We start from the raw sequence: 27,948 nt of genomic DNA, 5'->3' as shown, positions 1-27,948 counted from the left end.
AAAAAATAATCTAATGTCAAGATCTTGGCTCTACTTCAGTGAAATACACTGCAAGAGGTATTTTCATGCTTTTATTAGGTACTGGCTAGACTAGCAGATGACAAAGCCAGTGTGTTTTACCAGGAGGTGAGACTGATTACAAAGTACCAGCAAACAACAGCATCAGGAATTTGTGTTAAGGCAAACATCTGATTTTCTATATTGCACATAAATGGAATCAACTTCATCCAAATCACTGTTGTTATGAATGCTGATGATTTGCCTGTTTTAAGAGGAGGTCTCGAATCTTCTGTACACTTTCTGGCATACAAGTTCTCTTATATTAGAAGTGGAAAAGAAGTATTGTGTGAGACAAAACAAACACACAGCTGTGTTTTATACTTTCTTCTTAAAAAATTACTCAAACACAGTAAAGGTTTATTTAACTCAACTGAACCCAAGAAACAGATGTTTCTCCACATTTTCAGATTATTGTCCTGAAATTTGCTGTTTCACAGCTATGAAAGGGAAAACTTGTAAAGTGTCTATGTAAGCATTCTGTCCTAAGTTTAAAAAAAATAAAAATCAAGGTTCATATCGAAGATGACATAAAACTTGGACTATGTGTCCTGAAACAGGAAATACATTAAAAAAAACCCAACCCCAGCAACAGCAGGTGAAGTTCTCCAACGCGTCTATTTGAGCAGACTGTAAAAACCTCATTATGCTCATTACAGTTACCATAAACGTGCAGCAAAATTAACAGCGCCGCATAACCGCTAGGATCGCGACGGACTGATCTCAACATAGCAACTCCTGAAGATCTGCCGGACACCGCCGCCGCGCGCCTAGCAGACGTGCGATTTTTTTAAGTTCAAAGCATTAAAGCATCGCGGCATTGCCAGTCGCTCCCAAGAGCGGCCGGCGGAGGCGAGCACCGCGGAGCGCCAAGGAATACTCTTCCGGGGCAGCAACCGGCCCTGGCCCTGCGCTGACAGAACCCGGGCTCGCCATGGCCTCCCAGCCCTGAGGCTTTCCCGCTCCCTTCACGCTTTCGGGGCCACCGCAGACCGGGTCAGCCACCCTCCTCCGCAGCCCGCGCACCACCGAGAGAGGGCTTCAGCAGCGCTCGCATTCCCCACGGGGTTTTTTCTGGGTTTTTTTGTTTTTTTTTTTATTCCAGCCACCACAGCTTTCCCCCATCCGCCAGCGCCGCACCGGCTGTCTGCAGCGCCGCGCCCTGCTTTTGTGTTTCACCGTGGCGGCCGAGCTGGGCAGCCGGGAGACCTTACCGCTCATTTCGGGTCGGGCAGCGGGCCGGGGCCGGGGCCGGGCCGGACGGGCGGCTGCTCCCCGGCGCGCCGCGGCGGGCGGGGCGCTCAGGTACGCGGTGCCCGCCCCGCCCCGCCCCGCGGCCCGCTCCGCGTCGCGGCCGGGAGCCGGGCCAGCAGCCAGTCGGCACAACCGGCGGCGCGGCCCCGGCGGCTTTTCGGAGGGCATCACTCCCCCCGGTGGAAGGCTTCCTTAGCCATCCCGCGGGCCTCCTGCTCTGGTTTTTACTGCAGTCTACCGCTTGGCAGTGGTTGGTGTGATCCAAGTTCTTTAGCTGAAAGCTTTTACTTTAATTGGCATAATTAAGTTGCAAAGGATTACTTCAGCCCAATCCTTCCACAGGATTTACCTTTAACTGAACAGCTAATCGGCTTACACCTAAGAAAGGAGGTGCACAAACAGATGCGGTTGCAAACAAACCCTTTCTGGCGTCGCGTCTAGAAAGCTGCAGTGACTTTGATACTAATCTGTGTGGATGCTGCGGCTCATGAGCGCTGCTATACTTAGCGTTGGCCTGATGCGAATGGCGATGAATCACTGTTATCCCCAAGAGGAAACAGCATTCAGGATTTACTGCAGGCACATTAGGTTAACTACAGCTCTATAACTGAACACCCACACTTTGACATCACACAGCCCATGATATGCATCACTGACGCAAGCACTGACAGGATCAAACACAAAGGCCACAGCAGTTGAAACAATAGAGTGCGCAGCTGACGTAGCAGCACACCCCTCCGACACTGACGGGCTGCAGTAAATCAATACTCCCAGATGCCACAAATAGTTGCACCATTCTGCCTTTTACATAATGGCTACGGCTTCAAAGTTTTATTCTGGGCTCCCAGCATCTACAATTAATTTACGAAAAAACAGTAACAACCACCACCACCAATTGGTCTACATTTGTAAGCTCCGCCTGGAAAATACTTCCAAATGACTATTTTAGGTTAACAGGTGCTAAAAAACTGTCAAAAACAATCAGCAGCTTTACATTTACTAGATGCAATGTAACCAAAGTGAGTAATACCGAAAAAGAAAAGCCAACACAGAACTTACTGTTAGGCCTGAGCTGGGGAAGAGGCGGAAGAAGGAACTGTGAACACTGCAAGGACACAGGCGAGCAGAAGACTTCAGTTTGTGATGCTGTCAATTTAACATATCCCTTATGCTCTAAATCCATCCTGACAAAACAATCCCTTCCCCCATCCATCTGTCTACTTTTGCCATCAAGGCTGGGGAACGGCAGCTGCCAATGCAGCAACATCAATTTAAATATATTAATTGGCTACAAAAACAACCCCAACAAACTATCAGTAGACTGCAGGCTGGCAAATGCAAGGAAAAACTGAAGGTAAAACATTCACATGGTTCCTTTCAAAAGCAGGGGAAAAAAGCATCAGTTTCATCCACAGAGACCCTGGAATAATGGATAAAAGAGCAGAAAGCTATGAAGCCTACCTACAGTATTTCTAAAGATTACATCCTAATGAGATCCTGATCTTTCCCATGAAACCATACATACATATCCAGGACAAAAAAAAAAAAAAAGATGTGAAATCCCTTCTCATAGGCAAAGTGCAGAGGCGACAGGTTCCTATAGCACTTTATCATCAATACAGCTATCGGTTTTCTTTTATAATGGCCTCCTGTATGTTCAAAGGAAAAAGGTGACAATGGTTTCTATGTTCAAATGTTAAATGCACTTTCATTTCACCTGTTTCTAAACAAGGACCACTATGCAATTTTGTGATTAAAACAGACTGAAAGCCCATGCCTTTGAATAGTGCAACTTCACAACATGAAGTGAAACTTGGGAGCTTGCAGAAGGGTGATTTTACTCTTTTGAGATACTCCAACAAGAAAAAGTTTTTATGCATTCTTTTCTGAAGCAATTGAGTGGCACAGTGAAGTCTATCCTACTTTGTTAATAAAAAGTACCAATGAATCAAAGATGTTAATGTGGAAATAAAACACAGATTGTGCTGGATTGATAAACTGCTCTGTTTCGTTTGCTGTTTTAGGTTTAGACTTAAAGTAATTATTTAGTAACTATGTGGAAGAGTCACATAAAAAAAAATTGTTCTCTCTTCCTCATAATCTTCCAATTTAAGTATCAGGTGAACCATAAATCATTGCATTTCAAAGGCAGTCAAATGTGATATACCATTCTTAACACAGAGAAGCTTTGATGAAAATGTTTTTTATTTTTAGCAGGAAAAATAATATGCACTTTTTCTAATCTGGCTGCATCGCATATTTGCTTAGCTTTTTCCTCAAGGAGAGCCTAATTTCCTTGCACTTATGCCGAGTGGTACTGATCCACTACTTTTTCAGACTAATATTTAATATTTGTGCATACTGCTTATTCATGTGCCATTTGATTCACAACATACAGGATAAACTACCATTTAATCATCTAACAGTGTTTACCACTAGAATTTGTGTTTTTCTAATCCCCCCATACAGCACTGCAGACCAGAAAGTTAAGAAGTTAAGCACTACTACCGATGGTTGGTTGTGGTTGAGAGGTGAACAGCACAAGTGAGTCTTGACAGTTGGCAGTTCTTGGCATGTAGATGGTGGCTTCTGAAGACCATGTTGATTCAGAGAAGAGAGATCATGGAAGGAACAAGCATTAACTTCCAACTTCCCCTCTCCTGCTGCCTGGTTGTGCCAAAAATTAAATTACATGGTAAAATTCCTTGTAAAGGCCTTTTTGGCATCATTATATTCAACTTCTTGCACTAAGTTCTTTTTTCTGTTCATACTTACCTGGCTACATTAATTTTGCACTCTAGTTTTGAATCATCTGGCACATTCTGCTGTCTCAGAGGTGGCATTCAGGGAAGCCCCCTCTCCTTTGTGCAAATTTCTTAATATTCCCCCTCAAATTATAATACACACACACACGTGTGTGTATATATCTACATACAGATTATTACTTTCATATGACTTATTATTACTTCTATGAATATGATGTATTGATTAAGAAAATCAATAGCATACATATAAATGCTGAAAAAATTTTACCAAATTCTAGGGTAGGGTATTTTAAAACTATGGATGAAAATACACAGAAGACTCTGTGGATATATTGTGCAAACTGTGACTGAGTATTACAACACACAGAGTGTCAAACTCGAGCAAGAAATTAATACCAAAAAAGGCTGCCAAGAGAAAATTTCATGCCCAACTCAAATTGTTATTTCTATCCAAAGCAGACACCTCTAAAGATGTGCTAATATGAGTTCCTGGAATCTACTAATAACATGTACTTTCTTTTGAAAACCTCAAGTTGTTTAGGCTTCAAGCTAATTATATAAATGAATAAAATTCAGTTTCAGATGGTCCATTTAAAATAAAAACAAAGCAGAACAGAAATTATTATGATTATAAGCAGCTGAAGTCCTTCTAATATCCAAAATAAACACCACAAGCATCTTTCTTTAAAAGGACCAATTTGGGAGTGGTCATGCCTAACTGGAAGACATAAAACTAAGTCAGCAGGACGTGAGATGTCTCAGCTTTCCAGGAAGCTCATAAACCAGGATTTTCCATGATTTAGCACAAAGAGGGAAAACTAGGTAAATCTAGAAAGACACTGGCTCCACAACTAGAGTTCTAGGGTGCAAAAATAGGGCTAAACCTTGTTCTTAGTAAAGGTAAAAGGTTAATGATAACTGTTGATTTAAAAAAAACCTCACAGCCAACAGCTCCGTCCCACTGAAATTTTACTCTCTTAGATGCAATTCTTGCATTAGGTGAGTGAGTTTGATGTTCTGGTCAGATGAAAAGATCTTCTGTAACAATACAAAGAAACCAGAAACCTTCATTCCTAAAGGACTTCCTCTCTTCACACTCATCACACACAATTATTTTTATGCCTATATTAGAGGTGTTCACTTGAGCCCACCAACAAAGGTTCTACCAATATTGCAGTTCCACAAACAAATGTTCAGATGTAGGTTTCTAAATTATGAAATACATTTTGAAGTAACACTTTATTACACAGTTTTGTTTCAAATCATGAGTGAAGAAAACAGTTCCTGAAGCTGACAATTCTAAGGGAATAAAAAAGGGTGACATTTGGTAATGCAAAATCCTTCTGTCATGACACAAACTGCAGGGAACAAGCCCCAAGCAAATTACACAATCATCACATGACAAAAATGAGACATAAGACCAAATTGAAAACATCTGATGTTACACACCTTACACTGCAGCATCTAAAGCAAACACTTGGCTTCAGCAGGGTGATTCACTGGCTGCCTCCGGAGGGCAACCCTATGCTTCTGCACATTTATCAGGGAGCCACCTCATACCCAATGACACAAATCATTGAGCACAGACAGCGTGTCCTCAAGCAGATATCTGGTTCAGGCCTGCTCTAGTCACTCTTCTGTCCAATTTCAGCACAGTAAATCAAGTTTTCTGAGAGTAGATTCCTACTGTCAGGAAAAGGTGGTCTTCCTGTTCAGTTAGTAGGTAGGCTAAATTCTGTGCTGTGCTCAAGCAGATGAACTCCACAGCTTGCTCCTGTCTCTCCTGTCTAGGAGAGCGCTACGAACACCAGACTATGGAATAACCTGGGTCACCTCTGCTGAACATGGACCACTAGAAACTGGAATGCAACACACTAAGCCCCTGTCCATGCTACAGACACTCAACTCCTTTAATCCAAGAGCTTCTAAATGGACAATACAGAGCCATCCTTTACAATAGGAACCAGAACCCAGGACTTAAAATAAATCGTACAGGAATTCCCATTACATCAATAGAAAAAGTCAGATTACCTTCTCGTGTAGTTTTCCTCTAGAATCTTATCTTTTTGGGGGGTGAAGATGCCCATCTCCAAAAGATGACATGGAGAAAAGCCTAAACTCAGAATACCCCAAAGTCTTATGACTCGGGGACTCTGCTGGAATCGGGAGTTACAGGTTCAGATTCTATGGTACTTCATAGAGCTAAAACCTCAGATTGCCTCGATTCTGGGCAAGTGCTTTAACCAATTTCCTGCTGCTGATACTCTTGGCATTTGGGGATAAACTTAATATAGCCTGAGTAAACAAAGAGCCCATCTTTCTTTTTTAGAGAGAGAGAAAGGCAACAACTTATATACAGTCTATATATTGTCTCTACTCTGGCGTGTCTTTGCCATGGCTTCTGGCTGTCCCCTTGCAACCTCATGTTTTGTACAATTACAAAGGGGAATGCCATGGTCAAAACAGGAGAAGCAATAGATTAGTGTGCTTGCTAGGATTAGGTCATGGTTCAGTGGGTGACCTGGGCTGCGTCTGAGACTTCTGCAGCTAAAAGCTTCTGAAGTTACAACTAAGGCGGAATCCAAACGCCCTGAACGTGACCCCTCATGTTACAGTTCATTGCAGAATACACTTTTCTTGTCTTTTTACCAATAACAAGACAAGCCTACAAATGCAGCTACAATAAAGGATGCTCTGAAGACAGTGGAAATAAAATTTTGACTGAAGAACTACTGATCTTGAGAATTCTTCATGACATCGCACCTGACATGATAAATACTTAAACATTTAGATTAAGATTTCTGATTCTTCTAATGACTTAAGGTCAACACACAAGAATTTTCACGTTCAATAAGCTTTGCAGAAATTTGGTCCCAAATTAATTAACCCAAAATCAGGGCACACATAAAAAAAGAACTGATGTTCTCAGTCAGACTTAGCAACATTAGAAAGGCACCATGCATACTACCAACATCTGCAGCCTCTTCAGTAGTGAAATGTTTCTACTATCATACTTATCACTGAACACCTTCAACCAATTCCCACTGCAAACCTCATATTTTACTGTTGAAAATTATTCAAAAGTTTTTTTCAGGGTCTGGGTTAGCTAAATACAAACAACCAAAAACCATCACAGCCTAACCAATAAAGGCTTTTAAAAAAAAATTATTTAAATCTTTTACATTTGTTTTAGCATTTGAAATTTAAAACTAAGTCTTTTTCTTGTTTTACGTGACAGACTCCTTGATTCTTCACAATGAATTCTTCACAGATCCCTTCAACAAGGAATTATTTTCACCAAATCTCAAGCAAGTTACCACACTGGGAAAGTATGTAAGCTCAAATGTTAAGAGCATCTATGACAAAGGTTGCTCTTGATAAAACGCTTTCAACAATGTTAATAAATATGTATTATCAGAATCTGGTATCTGGTAAAGCAGTAAATAGGGACCAGACACAAAGATAAGTCTATGCTGTTGCATTGTTCTCTTCAAATTCAATTTGCTCTGTAACCAAATACATTTTAGAAAGTAACATACCCACTGCTTTGGCAGCCAAAATGAACTCAGAGCCAGAAAGAACTATGTAAGGAATCCACTTACCTGTGCCAAACAAAAGGCCAGGGATGAAACAACTAACTTGGTTCACATATAAAAGTTTTCCTTTCTTCTGATTTGGAATGACAAGAGACACATGCATATGGTGGAGCTCCTTACCATACATTATGTATGGATCAGTATATCCCTCTACTAAGGAGCTGAGACAAGAAAACTGCTTAACAGCTGGAAAGTAAATGTGTCCTTTGTGCAGAAACCTTATTATTGCTTCACTACTGTCTGGATGCAGGAGAACTAAATTTTCTGATGCTGGACAGTCAGGGCTCAAGGACTGAAAAAGACCTCATGAATCAAGTCTATTCACCTGCAATTGCAGCTTCATACCTCTCCCCCATTATCATACATCAAGATCCATCATAAATGGATTCTACGTAAAAGCATCAAGACCAACCTTAAAACAGTCAATTCTTTTACCCATATGTCTCCCACTGGAGAACTGTTCTAGAGCACCACTCTCCTGTGTAGCCTATCCACAGCCATTTGACATCCAGCTGGGCTCTAAACCAGCTCTGGCATTAACTTTTTTTTTTTTTTTTTAAATCCTGGTATTTCCTTACCTATTCCTAACAAAACTCATTTTTAGCCGAACAAACCAAGCTCTTCTACTCTCCTTTTGTAAAATAAGCTCCATATTCTCCTGAATATACCAATACTTCTTTTATAAAACACCTGGAATCAGCTTCATTTCATCTTTTGTAAAAATAAATTATCAAATTAGAGTTGAAGTCTCAGCAGAATCCTGTAAAATCTTACTAAACATCCCAAGCTGTACTAGCAACAATTGCCTTGATGCATTTTACGATCACAGTAACCTTTACAGATACATTACACTGGAGATAATACTTACCTTGTGAGTCAAATAGCTTGCCTGCTTCCTCCTCCTCCTCCTCAAGTTTCGAGTGAGGAGATCCCCACTCATAATTTATTAGTCTTATGCATGACCTTGCATTGTATATAACTACATTTCACCCAGTTCAGGGGTATCATTCAAACAACACTCCTTTAGACAGCTAATGCATATTCTTGTTCATCTTTTACCACTTCTGGAATACAGATCTCCTATGCCATTGGAGCTATTTGGATGATCAGCTTCACTAAAATGCAACGTATTTCTAGAATATCCTGATAGCTGAAAGATACCTAAGTGCATTGGTTACTGAGTGATTAAGATTATATTTACACTCTAGGCTAGCTGTACATCACTATCTAGCATTCAATTCTTTCCTATTTCATCCACAATTTAGAACCTTAAAAAAAAAACACAAATGAGTAAGGTTACATTCATTGACTCTGCTGAAGCTCCCTAGAGGTAAAGATATAAAAACATTTTGTACTATGCTTTGAATTTCGCAGCATGGAGACAGGCAACATGCAGGTATCTGGCCTCAAGACTCCACTGCATACCTGCAATTCTTTACACCTGCATTCTCTAGTCCTTCTATTTACTTCCCACTGGCCTTCATATCCTCCAAAGTTATATCATATATAGATATAACTTTACCTGACATTCAGCCTCTTTTTCTATGTGGCATGTTCCCAGGCACTTCAGACCTTCCATTCAGCTCTCCGAAGCTGCACAGAAATGTTTACATGCCAATGTACAACTTCTCCAGACACAGCAGCACAATGCCACCATACAAGATGATCCAGCAACGTACACTTACGTGCTTCTGAAAAGAACCCCAAACCCAACATCCTCCTATTTAGCTACTGTCACAAAGATGAGACTTGATTTTTTCCCATCAAAAATAACAGAACAATTTTTCATATGAGAGGACAAGGCTCAGGAATTAAAAAAAAAAGACAACACACTGAAATTCTATGAACATAATGGACAGCTGGAAGGCTATTATGGGCAAATCAGTGCTCTGGATGGTAGTTTAAAGACCTGTCAGAGGGTGAACCGGGGAAAAAACCTACAGCTAAAGCTGTGTGGGCATATGAATAGGATTCCTAGTCTAGTATATGTCAGATCTTTGCTGGGAAGGAATGCAAGGAAACTTGAGAGTGTATATAGCTGCAATTAAGAGAAAAGATAGGGTATTTCCAAGGTACATTTTCTTCCCTTTTATGCGATCTTTCTTTGCATAAGAATTAGAAGGGTGTAGTAAGCATAAAAACACACCTTTTACAAATATTTTACTGCAAAGACTACATACACATTATGTCAGGTTTACAACCTATGTAGAAAAGCACTGTTCTAACACACATAGGCCAGAAGTAAAAAGCAATCAAAGCATCAACAATCAATCTCAAAACCTTGTGCTTGCCAGTCCTCTTGTACCCGTTTGCAGCACAAGTCAGGGAAATGAATGGAAGTTTGGCTCACGCTAGCCAGTCCTCTGCATCTCTGTTCAGCATTTGCTGATACTCACTTTTATTTTTCAGCTCTCTTAGCAGGTGATTTTTAAAACTCATTCATGCTGGAAGAACTTTAACTGGCTCCAGTTGCTCAGACTGCTCTTGTAACTTACTAAATATTTTCACTCGTTGATGCATTGCTTAGTCAGCCCAGGTGATCCCCCAAAATTGCACTGCCAGTAATGTCACACTAAATCAGAGGTAGTCACTCTGCCTTTGTCCCCTTAGCATCCAATTCAGAAAAAAAGGTCTCTTTAAGAAGAAAAAAAAAAAATTGTTTCTCAAATTCCCAAAATCATCTTGGGCTTTAGACATGCCAAGGATCTGTCTGCAAGACAGCTTTATTTGTACGTACTATCTTTTGAAAAATAAGGGTAAAAAGTCAGATGAGATTTCAGATTTAACTGAATTTAAAAGCTAGGTAAGATTAAGTTTACTTTTTTAAAAATCAAACAAAACAATTCTGTGCCTGATCACAAAACAAGAAACAAAATACATGGAAAGCATAACAAAAAGTAAGAATAAATGAAATCTTAAGTATGTTTAATATAATTTTCTGTATCTGCCTGCTACTTAAAGTTTTACTGCGCTGTCTCTTGGCTGCATAAACGGTAAGAGCTAATTTCAAGAGAGTGGTGCCTTTCAGAGCACAACCTCTTCGAGGCTAAAGCAGCTGAAGATGTAACACAGTAGCAGACACTTAAATGCTGTCTTTCAAGAGACTATCTTAAATGCAACTTGTGGGAAAAAACAGAGAAAAAGAGAAAGGCTGACAATTCTCTGCAGACACATCTTTCTCCTCCTCTGTCATCTTCAACTTTCATTCTGATTCTTAGAAGAGAATGCTGCAGTTATCATTAAGTCACAGCTCCTGGACCTTAACAGTTCTCTCCCTGCCCCCTTCCTGGGAATCTGATTGTTTCCACCTGCTTTAGTAGTTGGGTTTGTTTTTTTGGTTAGTTTTTGGAAATGGCTTGCTAAAGCTGTGTTTTATGAGTAGGGTTTTCCCTACTTTGGGACTTTGTCTCAGCCCACAGTCCTGTTGTGGTCTTTGTTCAGCACAGTCCTTCTTAAATGACCTGTCCATATTTCATAAGATTTTTCTAGGGTTGTTGCAATACTTTGTTACAAAGAGGTCATCATGAGGAATACTCACTATCCTGCTCACAGTAACTTCTTCCCATCTTATTGACACTACAATTCCGTATTAACTCCTTTTAAGAATTCTTAATGAAGCAATAATACAGACTATCGGTTTGGCATTCATAGTTCTTATTGCAGCTCTTTCTTTGGTTGCCTTGGAAGGTGCATGTCTTCTACCTATAAATACAACTGTCAAGATCATCCAAGGGAAACACAATATGTAGAGCACCAAAGGGAAAGGATAAGTGAAACTGCTGGAGAATGGACTACTGGAAAAAAACTGAGAACAGGCACAGGAGATAAACAGAATAACTGATTAATCAAGAGAGAAGGAAGATGCAGTCAGCTTCTCTAGCTGCTCTAATACAATTAACTTGAGACTCATCTACAAGTTACTGGGTGCTGTACAGTCACTTGAAAAAAAATCTCAGGTTCTTTGGATGGTGTCCTAGGGCACCTGCTTCAGACAACTGCATTTTCTGGAAAGCTCTTTGCAGTGTGAGAAAGAGCTTCTCTTTGGCAGAAAGAAAACAGCAGCATTGTGGATAGCTGTATTTACTACCAGTGAATTTGGCCCTTCCAACTTTGTTTGAGACCCCATGTAATTACACTGTTTCTTAATGGCTTTAAGTAGCTGAACTTACATGCTTGTAATTGGTCTTTAACTCACATTATACAGTAGCTGTTTGTATGTATGCACAGGTAGCTTATATGTTTGTAATGACCTTGTTACCCTTCTCCTCTTCCTCCTTTCCCCCATTTGGTTAATAAACTGCTTTAGATGTAAAGCAAATTGCTGCATGTCTGCAAAAGGAATATGCGTAAGGGAACTTATATTACCATGATTTTAATGAAGCTGAAGAGTGTCATGATCATGTAAGTTGTGCAAGCTGACAAAACCTCAGTTGTTTAACAGTCAAAAAAAAAGACAACTATAATAACTGACTATTAATAATACATGCACAGCCTTATCTATCAAGCCATGTGCTGCTGATTCATCCATTACAAAAAAGCAAAACTAAGAATGAAATAAAAAAATCCCTGGATTTAAAGCTGCCCACATTCAGTTAGATATTACATTCTGGCAAGAAAGTGTACCTGGACCCACACAGACAACACAGCAGCCTTACACAGGTGAAAATGAAGAAAAGAGAGAGTAGCCTCCTTGTCTCTTTTTGTTGCCACCTTGGCCCTCTGTCTACACAATAATTTTTAGCATCAAAGGAGAAAGCATGGAGGCAGAGAAACGTCAGGCCCTGTAAGCTGCTGGTGTGGCTGTGGCACCCTGGGCATGCGTGGGGAGCTTGCTCTGTCTCAAGGACCTCTGCAAAAATAATGGCTGGGAGAGCTGCTCCACAGCCACGAACACTTTGGTTTCCTTCCGAGGCTGTCTGCCACCCTTCACAACTACCACGTGCCTGACAGTGCTCTGCAAGATAAGGCAGTCATGACTACTTTTTGGAGTACAAATAGAACAAGAGTAAATCAAAATTAATTCAAAGCTATTTCTTTGTTAACAGTAATTCTTTGATAGAAGCCTAAACACTTTTCACAGCTACAGCTATACATCAAGGATGTAGCAATACAACTGGAATCTCACAGGGTGGAACTATGAAGAAATTTCCTGGGGTCTCATCTAACAATCTCTAGCATATTCCAACAAATGACACACCAGCCTGTATTCATACTGTACATGTGGTGAAAGAGGATTTAACAAAAAGAAGTCCTTGATGCACAAAGTTTTAGCCTTTCCATTTTTATTAAACGCAGTGCAAAGTCAACTTAAAAACATTAAGTTTGAATCTCTATAAAAGCATCATTTGTTTTTAAAGAATTAATCTGATAATGAAATTGAGAAACTTCTTTCTCTACTTAATAAAATAAGTTAGCAATCTTCATGAAACTTTACTATTTCTATCAAATTAAGATACAGAAAATGCTATCAGCATAAGTTATTCTAAATGTTAGGATATTAAATGAAAATACTAAGTAAAATCTTTTTCAGATTCCTCTGCCTGCATTTCTGATCTTTGATTTTGTTCAAACTGCTAACTAGTTACATTAGACAAACTTTCTACTTCCATTAGAAACCAAGAAGAGATCCTACATAAATTTTTCCCTCTTTTTCCCCCATAAAGCAAGTAGAACAGGGCTATTTCTCTCCCATGAACAGCAGTCAGGGAGGACAACAGATGAACTGACTACAATGCCAGAGGGCTATTACAATACTGCCAGGCGCAGTCCTGTCAAGCTTAACATGCTTCATACAAGACTCATCCAACTGATTCCAGACTCAGCCCACCGTAGCACCTGAATCTCAGCAGTTTGAGTTAATACTTCACACCCTTGTGGGCTAGACATGACTGACTACTGTCATGGAAACTAAGTTTTAGGGACATTTTCTAGCTGCAACTTAGGGCTATAACTCCATTCCCAACATGCACCTCCAAGTACTGGTACCATCCTTGCAAAATGCAGTATGTTAGATACTCATGGAAATGGATGAGTTCAAAGAATGCAAATGCTTGAGGACAAGGACATTCACTGTGGGTAGAACTGTGAAATAACACACTCAAATGAGATGTTTTCAGGATGTAGCCTCACTTATTTCAGCTTATAATAGCCAGGCTTTAGCTCCAAAATGGAGACATCTCATTTAGGTATCTAAAATTATGTGTCTGCATGCAAGTTAGGAGTTTAAACTCCTATTACAGGAAGTGGCGATCTAGTCAGTACAGACAGTGGAGCCTGGAGAGCTGTTCAGTGCAAACTGATGTCAGCTGAAAAGCACTGACTGTACTACAGCTAGTGACTAAACCTTCACTAGTTATAATGAGAGCTTAGATCCAAGGCCACATATAGAAACACACATTTAAACACCTAAAATTAGATGTCTTCAGTATGCAGCTGAAGCACTGATATTTCAAACAAATAACTCCAAAACCTTCCGATAGGTTGGAAGGATACTCTTGCAGTGTAGTGAAGAGAGGGAATAAAGGATAAAATACAAGATACAAGGGAAGATTAACTGATCAGAATATACAGGAAAATGAGACATGAAAAGCAGAACCTGAAGATTTTATAATGATTACAATAAATTATGAACTCATTCACATCTCAAAATGTGTAAAATAAGTCAAGATAGAATAAAAAAGTCAGAAAAATATCTAATAGAAGAATGAGGAAATAACAAAGATGTTATAGACATCTGTTTTGTCCATATAATATTAGACCTATTTAACACATTTTGAACAGAAATCAATGACATAAATATTAACTTTTCCCTAAAACACTCTACAGCCAGTGCTGTGAAAGAGATCCAGATTAATGCATTTCAGTCTTAACCTGCTCTTTAATTTGCTGCTGCAGAAGGTGATAAAACAGGTCTAGTTTGCTTTTTAATAAAACTTTTGCCAAGTTTAGTTTATTCTGGGAATAGCAGTTTTAGGATTACAAATATTAGATTTCTAACAAAATGGGCACAACAGTAATGCAGAAAAGCAGCATGATAAAGTAAGATTTTTTCCAGCAACAGCTTCTTGCAGCATCCCTGACTGCTTCTTTAAGGGCTGGAGGAGAGTAGGACCACCAAGACTTGGTCAGTTAGACTTAACAGAGAAGGTCAGGCAGTTCCCAGAGAAGGCTGAGGGAGCTCCATGACAAGGCTAATTCTCATGGCCACTCTTAGAGCAGAAAGAGCCAGATCTAAACAACAGAATTCTGGATTGCTGCAGTTAATTCTGCTCAGGGGAATGACCTTGTTTTGCACTACTTTGCAAGTTTTGTTGAGTTAACAAAACAAATTTGAGAGATGGTCTTGAAAAGACTGAAGGCTGCCTCTGCCCTATTGCAAAAGTGACTGCAGAATCAAGTAGACATAACCTGAGCTAGCTTTAATTCAGCTCAGTACTAGTAGTAGTACAAGAAAAGCTGCAGCAGCAGAATCTACAGGCAAGTCTTCCCTGACAATAGTACCTGAATTAGCAACCAGATTCCTCCCATGTGTCAAAGCCAGTACATGAGCATTCTACATGCACTACAGTGAGGGCTTAAATACATCATTATTCCTTTACCTTATTAGAAGGGTATTTGCTATATCCCTCTCCAACTTTTATGCTAACCTACCTGTAAAAGGCAGGAGGGTAAGTCTGTTCTACAAAATTTGCAAGGGCATTCATGCACTCTGTTTATCACTCTAAGCTATAAAAAGAGCAGCTCACACATAATTATTTTGGAACAAGATAGCTCCAAATCAAGCTGCTACAACCATGCTTTGTGGTCACTTTCTCTCATCATCTTTTTGCAACACAGCAGATAATCAAGTCTCCTCTGCAGTCATACTCCTGCATAGCTGACCAATACCAATGTTCTTATTTTTAGTTTGCCTGTAGGTATCTGGAAATACAAACATCTATGAAACAATTTCTAAAATGCATATATTGAAGGTCATTTCCAAACAGAGATGCTGCTTTAAAGTTAAGCTATGCCTAGGCTCAGCTCTGAAACTCTACAGGTACATCCTAAACCAACAGTTAAGTGGCTTTAAGTCACTGTAGATTGCTGTGACCTCATACTTTCAGTTGACTTGTCTTAGCTTTCCTGTCTTTTATGAAGGCCCTCTAAGTACTTCCGATGGAGAGCCTAAAATTAATGTGTAGAAGAGGATGTTAATGTAAGTATCTGTATCCAGTTTCAGCCTTGCATATCATGTTTGATCTTCTACAGCACTCACACAGAAGGAATGGATAAGACAACTGAAATGATTTACCATTCAGGGTGTGTTGTGTTTTGTTTGGGTATAGGGTTTTTTTTAAAGTTGTTTGTTTTTTTTTAAACAAACTAATGTTTAAAACCTTACATCTGTGTCTTCAGACGGCTACAGTGGAGAAGAGCTGTAAAGCATCTTTGAAGATGAACAGGAAAGCAAATAAACTTACTCATGTCATTATGTAACATTACAGTATTTAGAAATGAGAAACGGGTTAAATGGAAACAAAGATGGGAAATTATTTTCTTCCTGGGCTACACAGAAGATTAGCCTGAGCAGCTTCCCTGGATGGCTCCAGTAAGCTGTTCTTAATGGGAGCAGGAAAACTAGAGCACTAAAAACTTTTGTAGTACACACCTGGGTTTTCTTATAAGGGTTCATTATCCAGGCTCTTAAGTCACCTAGAAGACTAGAGACGATCAAGAGAATTCTTGTTAACAGTGTTTTATTGTTTTTGCTAGTTTGTTCCATCACTACAGATCTATGGATTTAAATAAATATTCTTTTATTCCTAAACTTTGCCCAGTGCTAAAGTGGATACCGAGTAATTTAAAAAATAAAATATGGTATTTCTAGAGGTGATGTCACCCTTAAAGCCAATATATGGGACCAATAGTGCAGCAACAGGTATCCTAGTACATTCTAAAATCACCAGAGAATGACAGCACACACTTCCTCCCTTTAACACAGTGGGTTTAGGATTTGATAATAAGCTGTAATCTTCTTGTGAAAGAAGCATCTTCCAATGACCATTAGCAACTAGCAAAATCCCTTCTGAGGGCTTTGCAGCAACTTGTACAGAATTTAACTGGTCTCTAACCACCTCCAATATTAATAAATTAGTTTTATTTAAAACTCAATACCAAAGCACCAGACAATACTGAGAACAAAATAAATCTAGGGTTTTATGGTTCAAATGTACTTAAAGAGCAGTTACACTTGGATTTTAAGATGTCCAGCTTTGTTGCTCTAACACTATCTGAAAACAACCAAAACTACCTGAGACCTGGCAGCAGATAACAGCACACAGTACAATGAAAGCAGCCCTACAGAGGACCTGGGGGTACTGGTGGATGAAAAAAAAGGCACAAGCCAGCAATGCGTGCTCACAGCCCAGAAAGCCAAATGCATCCTGGGCTGCATCCAAAGAACCGTGGCCAGCAGGTCAAGGGAGGTGATTCTGCCCCTCTATTCCGCTCTGAGGCGACCTTATTGAAGCCTTCCAGGACTTCAAGGGGGCTTATAAAAAAGACAGAGAAAGTTTTTTTACCAGGGCCTATAGCAACAGGACAAGGGGCAATGTTTTTAAACTGAAAGAGTTAAAAAACTTTAAGAAGTAGGTTTAGATTGGGCAGCCCTTGACTGCTTAGCAACAGCTGAAAACATCAGCACATTATCAACATTTTTTCATCCCAAATCCAAAACATAGTCTCATACTAGCTTCTATGAAGAAAGTTAACTCTATCCCAGCTGAAGCCAGGACAGTGAGACACCAGCATAGGTTGCCCAGAGAAGTTGTGGATGCCCCTGGTGTTCAAGGGCAGGTTGGATAGGGCTTTCAGCAAGCTGATCTAGTGTAAGATATCCCTGCCCATGGCAGGGGCTTGGACTAGATCTTCAAAGGTCCCTTCCCACCCATACCATTCTATGATTCTGTAACAGTTTTACTCATACAATATTCCGGGTAATGGGCAGGTTTGGTATTGCAAAGCTGAAGTTAATCTTAGAATAAACTGAAGTTTGTGTTTCACTACTGTAGTCTCAGAATTGAGGTGATTTCCTTTTCCTCTTGACTTCCTTGAAAACACTTTTCAGAAGTATTCTATTCCTTATTTTAAGGAGGAAAAAATGAGGTTAAGATTGCTTAACTTTTATCTCAGAGACTAACCTTAACACTGATACTTCATTTCATTTCAAAGAATGAAGTATTTATGACTCATTCTAATTTACATAAAGTTTCTTCTTTTATTATGAAAATGGCAATTTTCCTTTGCAGAGACATATAGAACATGGTCTCTCTTATTATGTCAAGTAACATTTAATAGCCCTTAGCTGTAACTTGGGACTGTTATAAAATGTGCTCAGGATGAGTCATCTTCATTCATTTATTCTGCAATAGGAAGAATTCATGAATGAGTGATCTGCAGTAATTCACTTCTACAAAGAGGGCCCATTGATACATTCCAAACCTGATTTTTCTGAATCACTGTAATGTAGCTGATTATTTCTCTTTAACAGAAGAAAATTTTGGCTTCAGGAAAGTTTCCACAGAAGTCTGAGTATTTCTAGTTATGTGAGAACAGTTTCACAGATTTAAAAGAGCTCTTCTGCAAAGAAAGATTTTGGGCTAACACACAGATACACAGAGAGATATCTTCGACAAATGGTTTCAACTGAAGTTGCGTCAAGGGGGAACAGAAGTCATCGCTATCAGATAAACCAGTTGGCAGCCAAAGACAATATTTTATAAAATCAGAAAAATGGTCATTGGCACAGAGAAGGGCTCATTTGAAGCTGTATTTAAGTCAAAATACGTACAACAGAAAAGCAACTAAGATCCAAGATTGCTAACTACAGAACAACCATGCTTCTTATTTTACAGAAATGTAAGTGTAAGACACTGAGAATAAAATACACAAATTATTTTAAGTCATCAAAACTCCACCAAAATAAAGGAATGGGATTCACCAAGGAGGAAAGGTCCCTTCACCACCACTGCTCTTTTGCCAACCTTAAGAGATTTCAAACCAGGAAATAATCTTAAGAGCCTTTTCACCCAATCTTAACTGCCAAGGAAGAGGCCCACATTAAGAAGCCACTTCTCCCTTACAGCTCCAAAACAGGCAAAGCTTTACAGATCATGTGTGAGTTACACCAGCAAACAGACAGTAAGTCAGTACAGAGACCTGCGTATAAATGCAGCATTTTCTTCAGAAGCTTAGCTCACAGAAAAAGCACTGTGTGCTTCTCCATTAATTGGTACTTTTAAGTTTTCATTACTTCATTGATTCAAGGACAGCACTAAAATAGGCACTTTATTCACACCTCTCCTTTCTCCTGGAGAGACACTGACTGTCCTTGTTTCCAGGTTGAGAAGTTTTACCCTAACTATAGAGTATCTAAAGTAAGGATAGTTCTCTTTACAAATAAAGTAACTGACAAGAGCAGCACAAAGATTGATAGAGCATCTCAGTGTTTCCAACAGACAAGGATATGACGCAAGAAAATACAATTGACATTATGGTTAGATTTACAAACAATCCACATTGACTTCAGCAGGCAACACAATCTCAAGGTGAACTGACCAGCAATAAAGCACATGAAAGACCTAGAATTATCCAAGGAACAGTAACTTACCAAGTCACCCAAACTAATATATCTGGGTGTCTACACTTCTACCGGGGATCCATCCAGAAGCAGTTTGCTACCTCTCAACTTCCATTCTTTCATTTTAGTACCGGACTTACATAGTTTCCATTTAAACATATGCCCATGTAAATTGCCTCGCAAGAACCTGAATTTACATTTTACTGTTGTCGTCTTTGGTGAATGTGTAACATTCCAAATTCTTACCATCCTTTGTAATCTCAAATTATTTCTCTTTTTCCTTGGACATCTTTTAGTAAGACTTTACTCGAAAGAGACAACATATTTGTTAGCCACCATTTTGCTAAGCATAAATTATAGTACAGACTTAGAAAAATAATACTTGAAATTTTTCTGTTCCTTAAAAAAAAAAATGTACTATGTTCAACATCAGACTGAAGCCCTTGTTATTTGTAGATTATTGAACATCCCACAAAACATGAAGTAAATGAAGTTGTCAGAACCAGTTCATTCTAGAAAGCAAACATCAGAAACTAAGAGGTATTTGTTTGGTGGTCACTTACCATTCTATGACAAATAAGTAAGTGTTGTGAATTATACATGTAAGCTTTACAAGCCTCATTTTGAAAGGGATAAGAGAACGCTTGTAAGAAAGTATTAAGTGCATTTCATGACAAATTTTTGCTTGTACTAATACTTTTCCTCCAGGTGGGTTCTGAGTATGATACAAGACAAAAACATATTAAGTGCAATATGCAATATATTTGTTGTACATAACTATAATTTTTCTGTGGGCAGTACATGCTGTGGTTTTGCAAAGTAGTATGCAGATACACATTTTTAACATATGTAATGCTACCTCTTTTTACATAGTACATCACAGAAAAAGCTGAATAGGCATTCTTTGCTGAGACTTTTAACTCAATTCAGTCAGAAAAGAGTATAAAGATGGGTAAATATTTACAGGAAAAAACTGAGATTGAAAAAAAAGTATTAAGAAACATTATGACGACTAAATTAACTTCACACTGATTGCATCTCTGCTAAATTTCAGCCACCTTTGCTTTCTTCATGCCTTTTTAAAAATAAGCATCTCTGCATGTTTATAAGGTTTCCTAACCATACTCATTATGTATTTCCGCATGTTTAACTTTGATTTGACCTAATAACTGAATGCATACAGAGAAGAAAAGAACAGGGAACTGATGCGAGCTTTCTTTTTTTGGAGTCAATGCAATAGTCTCCTATGGCTGTAATCCATTTTGCAGGCTTGCCATCCATTTCGTGGCCAAGTCAAGGGCAAACTATGTTTTGGAAGTTGTGGCTGAGCAAAAAGGACCACCAATACCAAATTACTTTCCATAGTACACACCATCTGAAATTATTCACTTCATACAAATCTCTACACAGAAAACAGGAAAGTAGACATTCCTCATTAGTTGTAATACATACAATGAAAAAGGTATAGCATCAATTACTAAGGGAATTTCTTCTTTAAGTCAGACAGACCCAACAAACCAAGAGGTAGAAAGATCCATTGGCAAGCACTCATAAAACACAGAAATGTCTCAGGAGTGGCAAGAATAGACCAGAAAGCAACATTCATAAGATCATTTGCAACTCTGATTCTGTTCTAAGATTAGTGAACGCACAAATATGAAAAATCTCCATGTCTTGTTTTACTTATGAAAATAAGCTGTATTTTCATCTCCTGGAAGGGGGAAAGACAAAGAGAATGTCTACTTGACTAGAGGTTTGCAAAAGCTCTGGAACCGACTGTACCTGAGCTTACACTTAGTGAGACCCAAGAACAATTGTCTAATAACTGCTTATGTTCACTTTCATATTTAAAGCATGAAGAGATCAGCAGCTGAATCAAATCACAATAGTGAGTTGCCTACTCAGAAAGCAAGAGGGACTAGGCAAGGATAAAAGCTGTACCATGAAAGATTAGAACTGTATCTATAAAGATATGTTCTCAATATTTTTGCAGTTCATCACACACCTCCTGCTTTTAAGGTGATCATGCAAGGAAAGCATCAATTCATTCCTCCCACCACCACCCCCCGCCCATCTGATAAATCAAACTTAAAACTGAAAATGCAATGCATGCCACTCTCCTCAGTACTTTGTGCAATAGAAGTAAAATACATCTTCTGTTCTTTAACTTAAATTGCAAGACAAAAATAATTTTGTTCCCCTCGGGTATTGCCAAGTAATTTTTACACAGACGTGTTTCAAATAAGCCCTATTGAACTCTGAGCTGCAACACTGATCCATTTGTGGCTCAAAAGAAGCAACAATACTATGCAACCAGCAAAAAATTTTGAAAAATAGACATGTAAACTTCAACAATTGTTGATATAAACTTAATTACATTCCAAGGCCTCCTTTTATTAGTTATCTTGTAGCTAAAGGACCTGCCTATGACACTGGAAACCAGAATTTCCGCTTTTTCTCAGACTGAAGAGAGCCGGGACAGGAGCTGAAAAATGCTTGCTTCAATTTCCTAGAATGGTATCTTTTGAAGCTGGGACAACATCCAGAAAAAAAGAAGGTATGATTCATTGGGCCAGCAGATAACAAGGGAAAAAGTGACCCCATAGCTGAATCTGTGGATACTCTCTTACAACACTGTAAAGTAGTATTCTAAACAGCAGCAATATCTGACTGCTGATTTCTTGCAGCTGTAGATAGGCTTAACTGCTAGCTATTTTAATTCAGAATAGAAAACAACATCTGAACTGACCATTGCATATGAGGATACTACACTTAGATGAAGCATACTGTTTGCATTTTGAACCTGCACTTGCTAGAACTCAGAAAGGACAAAAATTGGGCCACTAGAGATAATGAAAAACTAGTAGTGGGATAACAGACAGCTACTGTTGGGACAGGCAAACAATGCCACATGACAGCAAAAAAATAGAAAAATAAAAAAATAAACTCAAACCAAATTAACCGTAGCTTTTAATTTGAGGTCTGTGTAATAATTGAGGTTAGTGAAAAGTTGCTACAACAGCACTTCCCTGTTTGCTTTGCAAACTGAAAATGTTCCCCCTTCCCGTCCCCAAGAAATTTAATTTCATCTAATATAAGAAAAAGTACTTTATGTAGTGAAATCTAAATCCAATTATTCTTAACAACTAATCTTTTAGGTCTTTAAACTGCTCTTGTATTTAAAATAATTTCTGTCACTCTTACTTTCAATACCACAAATTGCCACAAAAATTGATGCAGACTCAGGATATATTAAAATAAATTTATCAGCTTTACCTGTAATGCACTGAAACTGTCCATCTTCTCTTCTTATTGTAAATGCTTCCCCTGGATTAACTTGCACAAGAATAACCTTAAAAATAAAAGAGTGTTTACAACCATTACATTGGAATATCTTATGAAAGTCTGGTACATGAAAAAAAAAAAAAAAGAAAGTTTTACTGGGGAAAACCCAACTTTTTTCTGGTTAGTAAATACATTATTTTTTATTTTACGCTGCTTTCTGTCTTCATCCCACAGAGAAAAAGAGATAAGAGCAAGAACAAGTACAGATATTTTAAACATTTGTCGAAGAACCAAGGAAAGAATAACAACAGAGTAAAACAGTATCTGTACAAACTTTATTTTCTTGACTGCTTAGTATAATTAAAAAGCTATTTGTACAGCTTAAATTATTTCAATTAATTATATTAACTTCAACATTAATCAAACCATTACATAAAGTTTCAGAAAAAAGCCTAGAATTCCCAGTGTTTGAATTTTCATCATAACCACTTGGAAAACAGTTTTGAACATAAGGGAAGTATTGTGTCATTTCCTTCTTTACATGATCCAAGCATGTTTGTACATTCATTAATGATAAAAGCATTATTAGAAGTCATGATAAAATAAGTGCACCAGATGCACAGCATGAAACAATATGTATAGTTTTATTTGTGGAAAGCTGTTTATCCTAATTTTGTAAACCCAAGCAATGCAGAATTGATAGCAAAACACACTTATGAGCCAAAATAAGCAGAGGAAATCTGACATGTACCAAAGCAGAAGCCTGTTACCGTTTTAGACTTCTGTATCCTCATTTGAAAGCTGCCTTTCTGTGAGAGAAGAAGTTTGTAACCCTGAAGAACTGAGCTAAAATTATGTACCGGGGCGGGGGGGGGGGGTGGGTGTGCCGGGAGGGGGGGAAGATGAGCAGGTGCATTTCATAATTTCCCTTTTGGACACATCTTTCTTCAGTCTCACTTGCATGGATCTAAATAGAATGTATGTCCTCCTCCTGGTGTGAGAGAGACAGATCTTTATATATACAACTCTTCAATATTATAGCCAAAAATTTACTCTGTTAAATTGCTAAAAGAAAAAAAAAATTGTTCTCATTTACAAAAAAAGGAAACAGGAAACTGGAATGTTACTCGTGTTAAGAATACCAGAGAGAAAGGAAGAGGTGAGGAAAAGGCTGAAATTATTTGAATTCCTCCTCCTCTGGTAGAGCAACTTTACGAATTAATGGAAAGATGGCAAATTCTACCCTAACAGAGCTGCAACTTTGATGAGATTTGTTGGATATTCACATTTTCAAACATAGGTCACGTTATTCAACACTGATTTAGCTCAGTTTTGAGCATGGACTTTAAAAATACTCTAAGTTTTTTGATGTGGTACAGTGCTGTTACTGGAGAAAGATATCTCCAGAAGCTTTAGGCTGTTTGAGAAAAAACAATGAATTATGTAACTATATACATTTTATCATGCTAATAAATTTTCCAGATCTTTTAAAGTGTGTCTGATATAAAATTCAGTAAGAGTTAGCATTCATAATAACCTAAATTTAGAAACAAGAGGATTTTAGACATGAACTTCAAGTAAGACTTACAGGTCTTCAGAACATATTGTATTGCCAGAGTTTATTGTAAGCGTTTGAAGGTAGGATTTCAACAACTGGCTATCACCTTCAGAATATGACAAAGGAGAGAAATATGAGTGGATGAGTTCTTACAATTTCTCTTTCAGACTCCCCAAGCAGGCATAACTTTTTGGAGACATATTTTATTGATTTACTTTCTCCTCTCTGCTACAATTGAAAGTTTTAGCTTGAAATTTAGACTGGAATAAAAGTACCTAAAAGCTTCGCAGGAGTACATAAGAATGTCTTTCCGTCTCTTATGTGTGGGTTGGATAACCATATTTGCCCAAGTCTTTTGGCTGGTTTAATATGCCCTAATTCCTGGGAGGAGCCATTCTGGCTGCAGCTGACATGTCAATCTGTACAATTTTCAGGTCAATTTTCTTGGTCTCCACTGTATAAACTATGAGAAGTAGAAAAGCTGCAAAGCTCTCGAGTTTTAAGGCAATGGCTGGTTTAATTCCCTTGATTCCTACTTTTAAAGTAACAGGGAATGGGGGATGACTGCATTGTTCCCATTTTTTCTGTGTCAGTGCCTGAGGTTGGTAAGCTAGGTAATAACATTGCCTTGGGAACCTGCTGGTTTTCATCCTCCAGATCTCTGCTGCAGGACACCCGAACTGGAGGCTCCAGCTAGCAGAGTAGATCTGAGCATGGGAATACACATACTGTCCCAATTGCAGCAAGTGGGCCCTATGCCTCCTGATTTTCTTTTGTAGCCATTTCTCCTGTGTGAGAACCTTTGTTGTTCGCTTCACAGCTAGTCTGAGAAGGTAAAGGCTCAGCACACCAATGGTTTAACACAGTGAGAGGGGGCATTGTTCAGCTGTGAGCTGCAGCCATGAGGCTACCAGTCTCCTGATGGAGTCCAGCACCACTCTGACACTCAAGAGGTCATCAGATTTTCACAACTCTGAGGATATCTGAGTTCCACTCAAAAAGGTGGGGAGACTCACCAACTTAATGCAGTTTAATTAGATACTCAGTTCCAAGGAACAGGAAATAGACCCTTTTTGTCAATGGACTATGAGTCTACTTGATGCCTGACTGTGTATTTATTTCACTGGCTCCCACGTTCACACTTGCTTTTATGTTGTGCATTCGCATTTGTATTTTATAACTGTTCTAAGATACGCTGTATTTGTTGCCAAGTGTGCCAGAAGAGAGTCTGAATCAGGGCTGAAGTAATTTCAGAAGTTTCAAAAACTGCTGGCTTCAAAAGTCTTTGTGTTGGGGTAACGCGTGTCAACGTGACCAGAAATGGTTGCTGGACCAGCCTTATTACTGCTGAACCCCACAAAGTAATCACTGCTTTGAGAAGGTAATTTTTGACACTTACTCACCACTTCAGTAGATGCAATTTGAAATAAGATAAATTAAAGCTGTGCACACGGAAACTGACACCTTTCTGGTCAGAAGAGATATTACTAAAGACAGACACCCACAGGGATTCCCTCTTATCTAACAAAAGTCTAATGCACATAATCAAAAATGCAAGAAAATTTCTCTAAAGGAAAAGGTAACATGGATCTTTCACAGCACCACGTTAGGCAAATAAAATCTACAGGTTGCTTAGTATTGATAGCTGTTTCATGTCATTCTAGGTGGCTTTGTACAGGCTTGCACATCTCATTGTCCAACATGATGCTTCATGAACCCTGACATGAGTACTTAAGAAAACCAAGGCCCTCAGTCTTTCACACTGAGTATTCTAGACCTCAGTGTCCATCCTCTTCTGGGCAAAACATTCATGTTGGCTGAAACTAAGTGAAAAGCTTTGGAAAAATCTAATGGTTCGGTCTCTCTTCACATGCCTCAATCTTTTTGTGACAAATCCTGCTGCTTTATTCACAGCAGCTAAAGCTGTGCTATCCAAAGGCTAACATGCATTATTCTATCCAGATTTCCACTGCCTGCTCCTCTAAGATAATTATGATAATCTGAAAAAAACCAAAAAAAATCATTCGTGATGTGTCAACCTCAGTGGGAGGCACATTTAACATAGCCACTTTTCAATTGCCATTTCTCTTTCTAAATCAACAAATTGATCAGTTAAGGACTTCACAAGCTTAATAAAATAATGCAAACTTAAGACACTGATGCCTTGATACAAGCTCTATAACCCTACCAGCGCTTTTAAAGCATGACCAACTATAACAAACCCTAATAAAAAGTATAATTTCTCAATGCTAACACAACTTTGACTCAACATATTTTTGTCTCAAGTTCAAAATATGTTAAGGCATTGCTATTAAGAAATGGGAGTATTAGGTCAACAACTAGTTTTGTTTAATTTCCACTGGGACTATAAATTGTTTCCTTTAAACAGTTATTTAATGACCATCCACATGACCTCAATACAGTTCCTGATGAAAAATAGTACAGAATCTCTTTCCAGAGAATAGCATACAAGTTGACAATACAAGACTGCAGCTATGCAATTATCCTAAAAACAGTTCTTGCATAAATAAAACAAAATTACCAGCCTAGATGACTGAAGTTTGAAATACCCAAAACACAGTTGCCAAAGACTGTTGGAGCTTTAAGAGTGAAACGACATAATTTTCAATGGTACTTAATTTATTCTACAGAATATATTTTAGAAGATAAACCCAGATCAAATGAACAACATACTAAATTTTGTAGTAGTTTAATTAAATAGCATGGACTATAGAGGTTTCTTCTTAGCACAATGTTAAAAGCAAAATCCACCCTAAAAACATAGAATGGCATTGCAAAAAGTAATAGTATTCACGAAACCCTCTTCTTAGCATGGAATGCATGGAATACTTTTTTCCTGATTTTAAAACATTTACTTCGCTACCCATCCACCGTCAGTTCAAGATACATAGCCTGGATTGACAAAGACCAGCTTCCTAACAAAACTGAATCATGCCACATATTAGAAAGCTCAATAGGTTTTTCCTGAAATTGCTGTTTAAATTCTGGCAGCTGCTGAAGCCAAATAAGAACACAAGAAATGTCCTCATGGTCTGGGTCAGCAGTCCAGGTCAGCAGTCCACCTAGCCCAGTATTTTGTCTCTAATATACCAATTGGAGACGCTATTTAGGGAGAGCAAGTGAGCCAGGCCACTTTCTGCAGTCCATCTCTATCATTGTCCATGAGTTTGCCTAAACTCTTTGAGTTCACTTGCATTTTGAATTCCCTCCACAACCTCCTATGGCTGCAAGTTCCTGAAGTTTACTTTTAGCCTTTTTAAAACAATCTCCCACTACTTAAATGCTCCTAGTTCCTGTGCTATGGGATTTGTTGAGCAACAGTTCTGAGTAAATTTCATCCATCTCCTTCATTATTTTTTAAGCCCTAGCAATTTCCCCCCTCCTTGTCCCCAGTCTTTGCAAACTAAGGAGTCCTAATGTTTCTAATGTCTCCTAGGGTAACTGCTTCATCACCTTGACCACTTCAGTGGTACCTAAAACCACATCTGTATTAGCAAAGTAAGCAGTGCTCAGGAACATCACCTGGAATGATGAACAATGTTATAGTAGTTCTGAGCACAACATGGGCTGATGCCAATGAGCAGTCTTCTCCCAGACTGGAAGCTATTCTGGAGACCACTCTTAGCAGGCAGTCTGCACACAGACACTCTTTCTGGAGGAAAAAATAGTTTACTAGAAGAGCCCTGTTCCACAACACTTAGCCTCAGTCTCTAGGATCATTCTTGAGCACACTTAAATTACTAATATATAAACATTGCCCAACAGTAGCCTCAAGAAGCATTACAACACTTT

General features: G+C 38.7%; 1 protein-coding gene across 1 annotated transcript in view; it reads right to left on the bottom strand.

Moving 5' to 3' along the window:
- Nucleotides 1-27,948, bottom strand: part of FNDC3A (fibronectin type III domain containing 3A) — a 116,200-nt gene that overhangs the window by 66,443 nt on the left and 21,809 nt on the right. The window contains exon 2 of the mRNA XM_082001211.1: nucleotides 22,569-22,644. Within this exon, the coding sequence (XP_081857337.1) occupies nucleotides 22,569-22,644 (76 nt within the window). The remainder of the gene's footprint in view (nucleotides 1-22,568; nucleotides 22,645-27,948) is intronic.

This window comes from Phaethon aethereus (assembly GCF_964289735.1).
Source record: "Phaethon aethereus genome assembly, chromosome: 1".
Lineage (NCBI taxonomy): Eukaryota > Metazoa > Chordata > Aves > Phaethontiformes > Phaethontidae > Phaethon > Phaethon aethereus.
The sequence above is the reverse complement of the archived record's forward strand: the minus strand, read 5'-3'. Positions and strand labels throughout refer to the sequence as shown.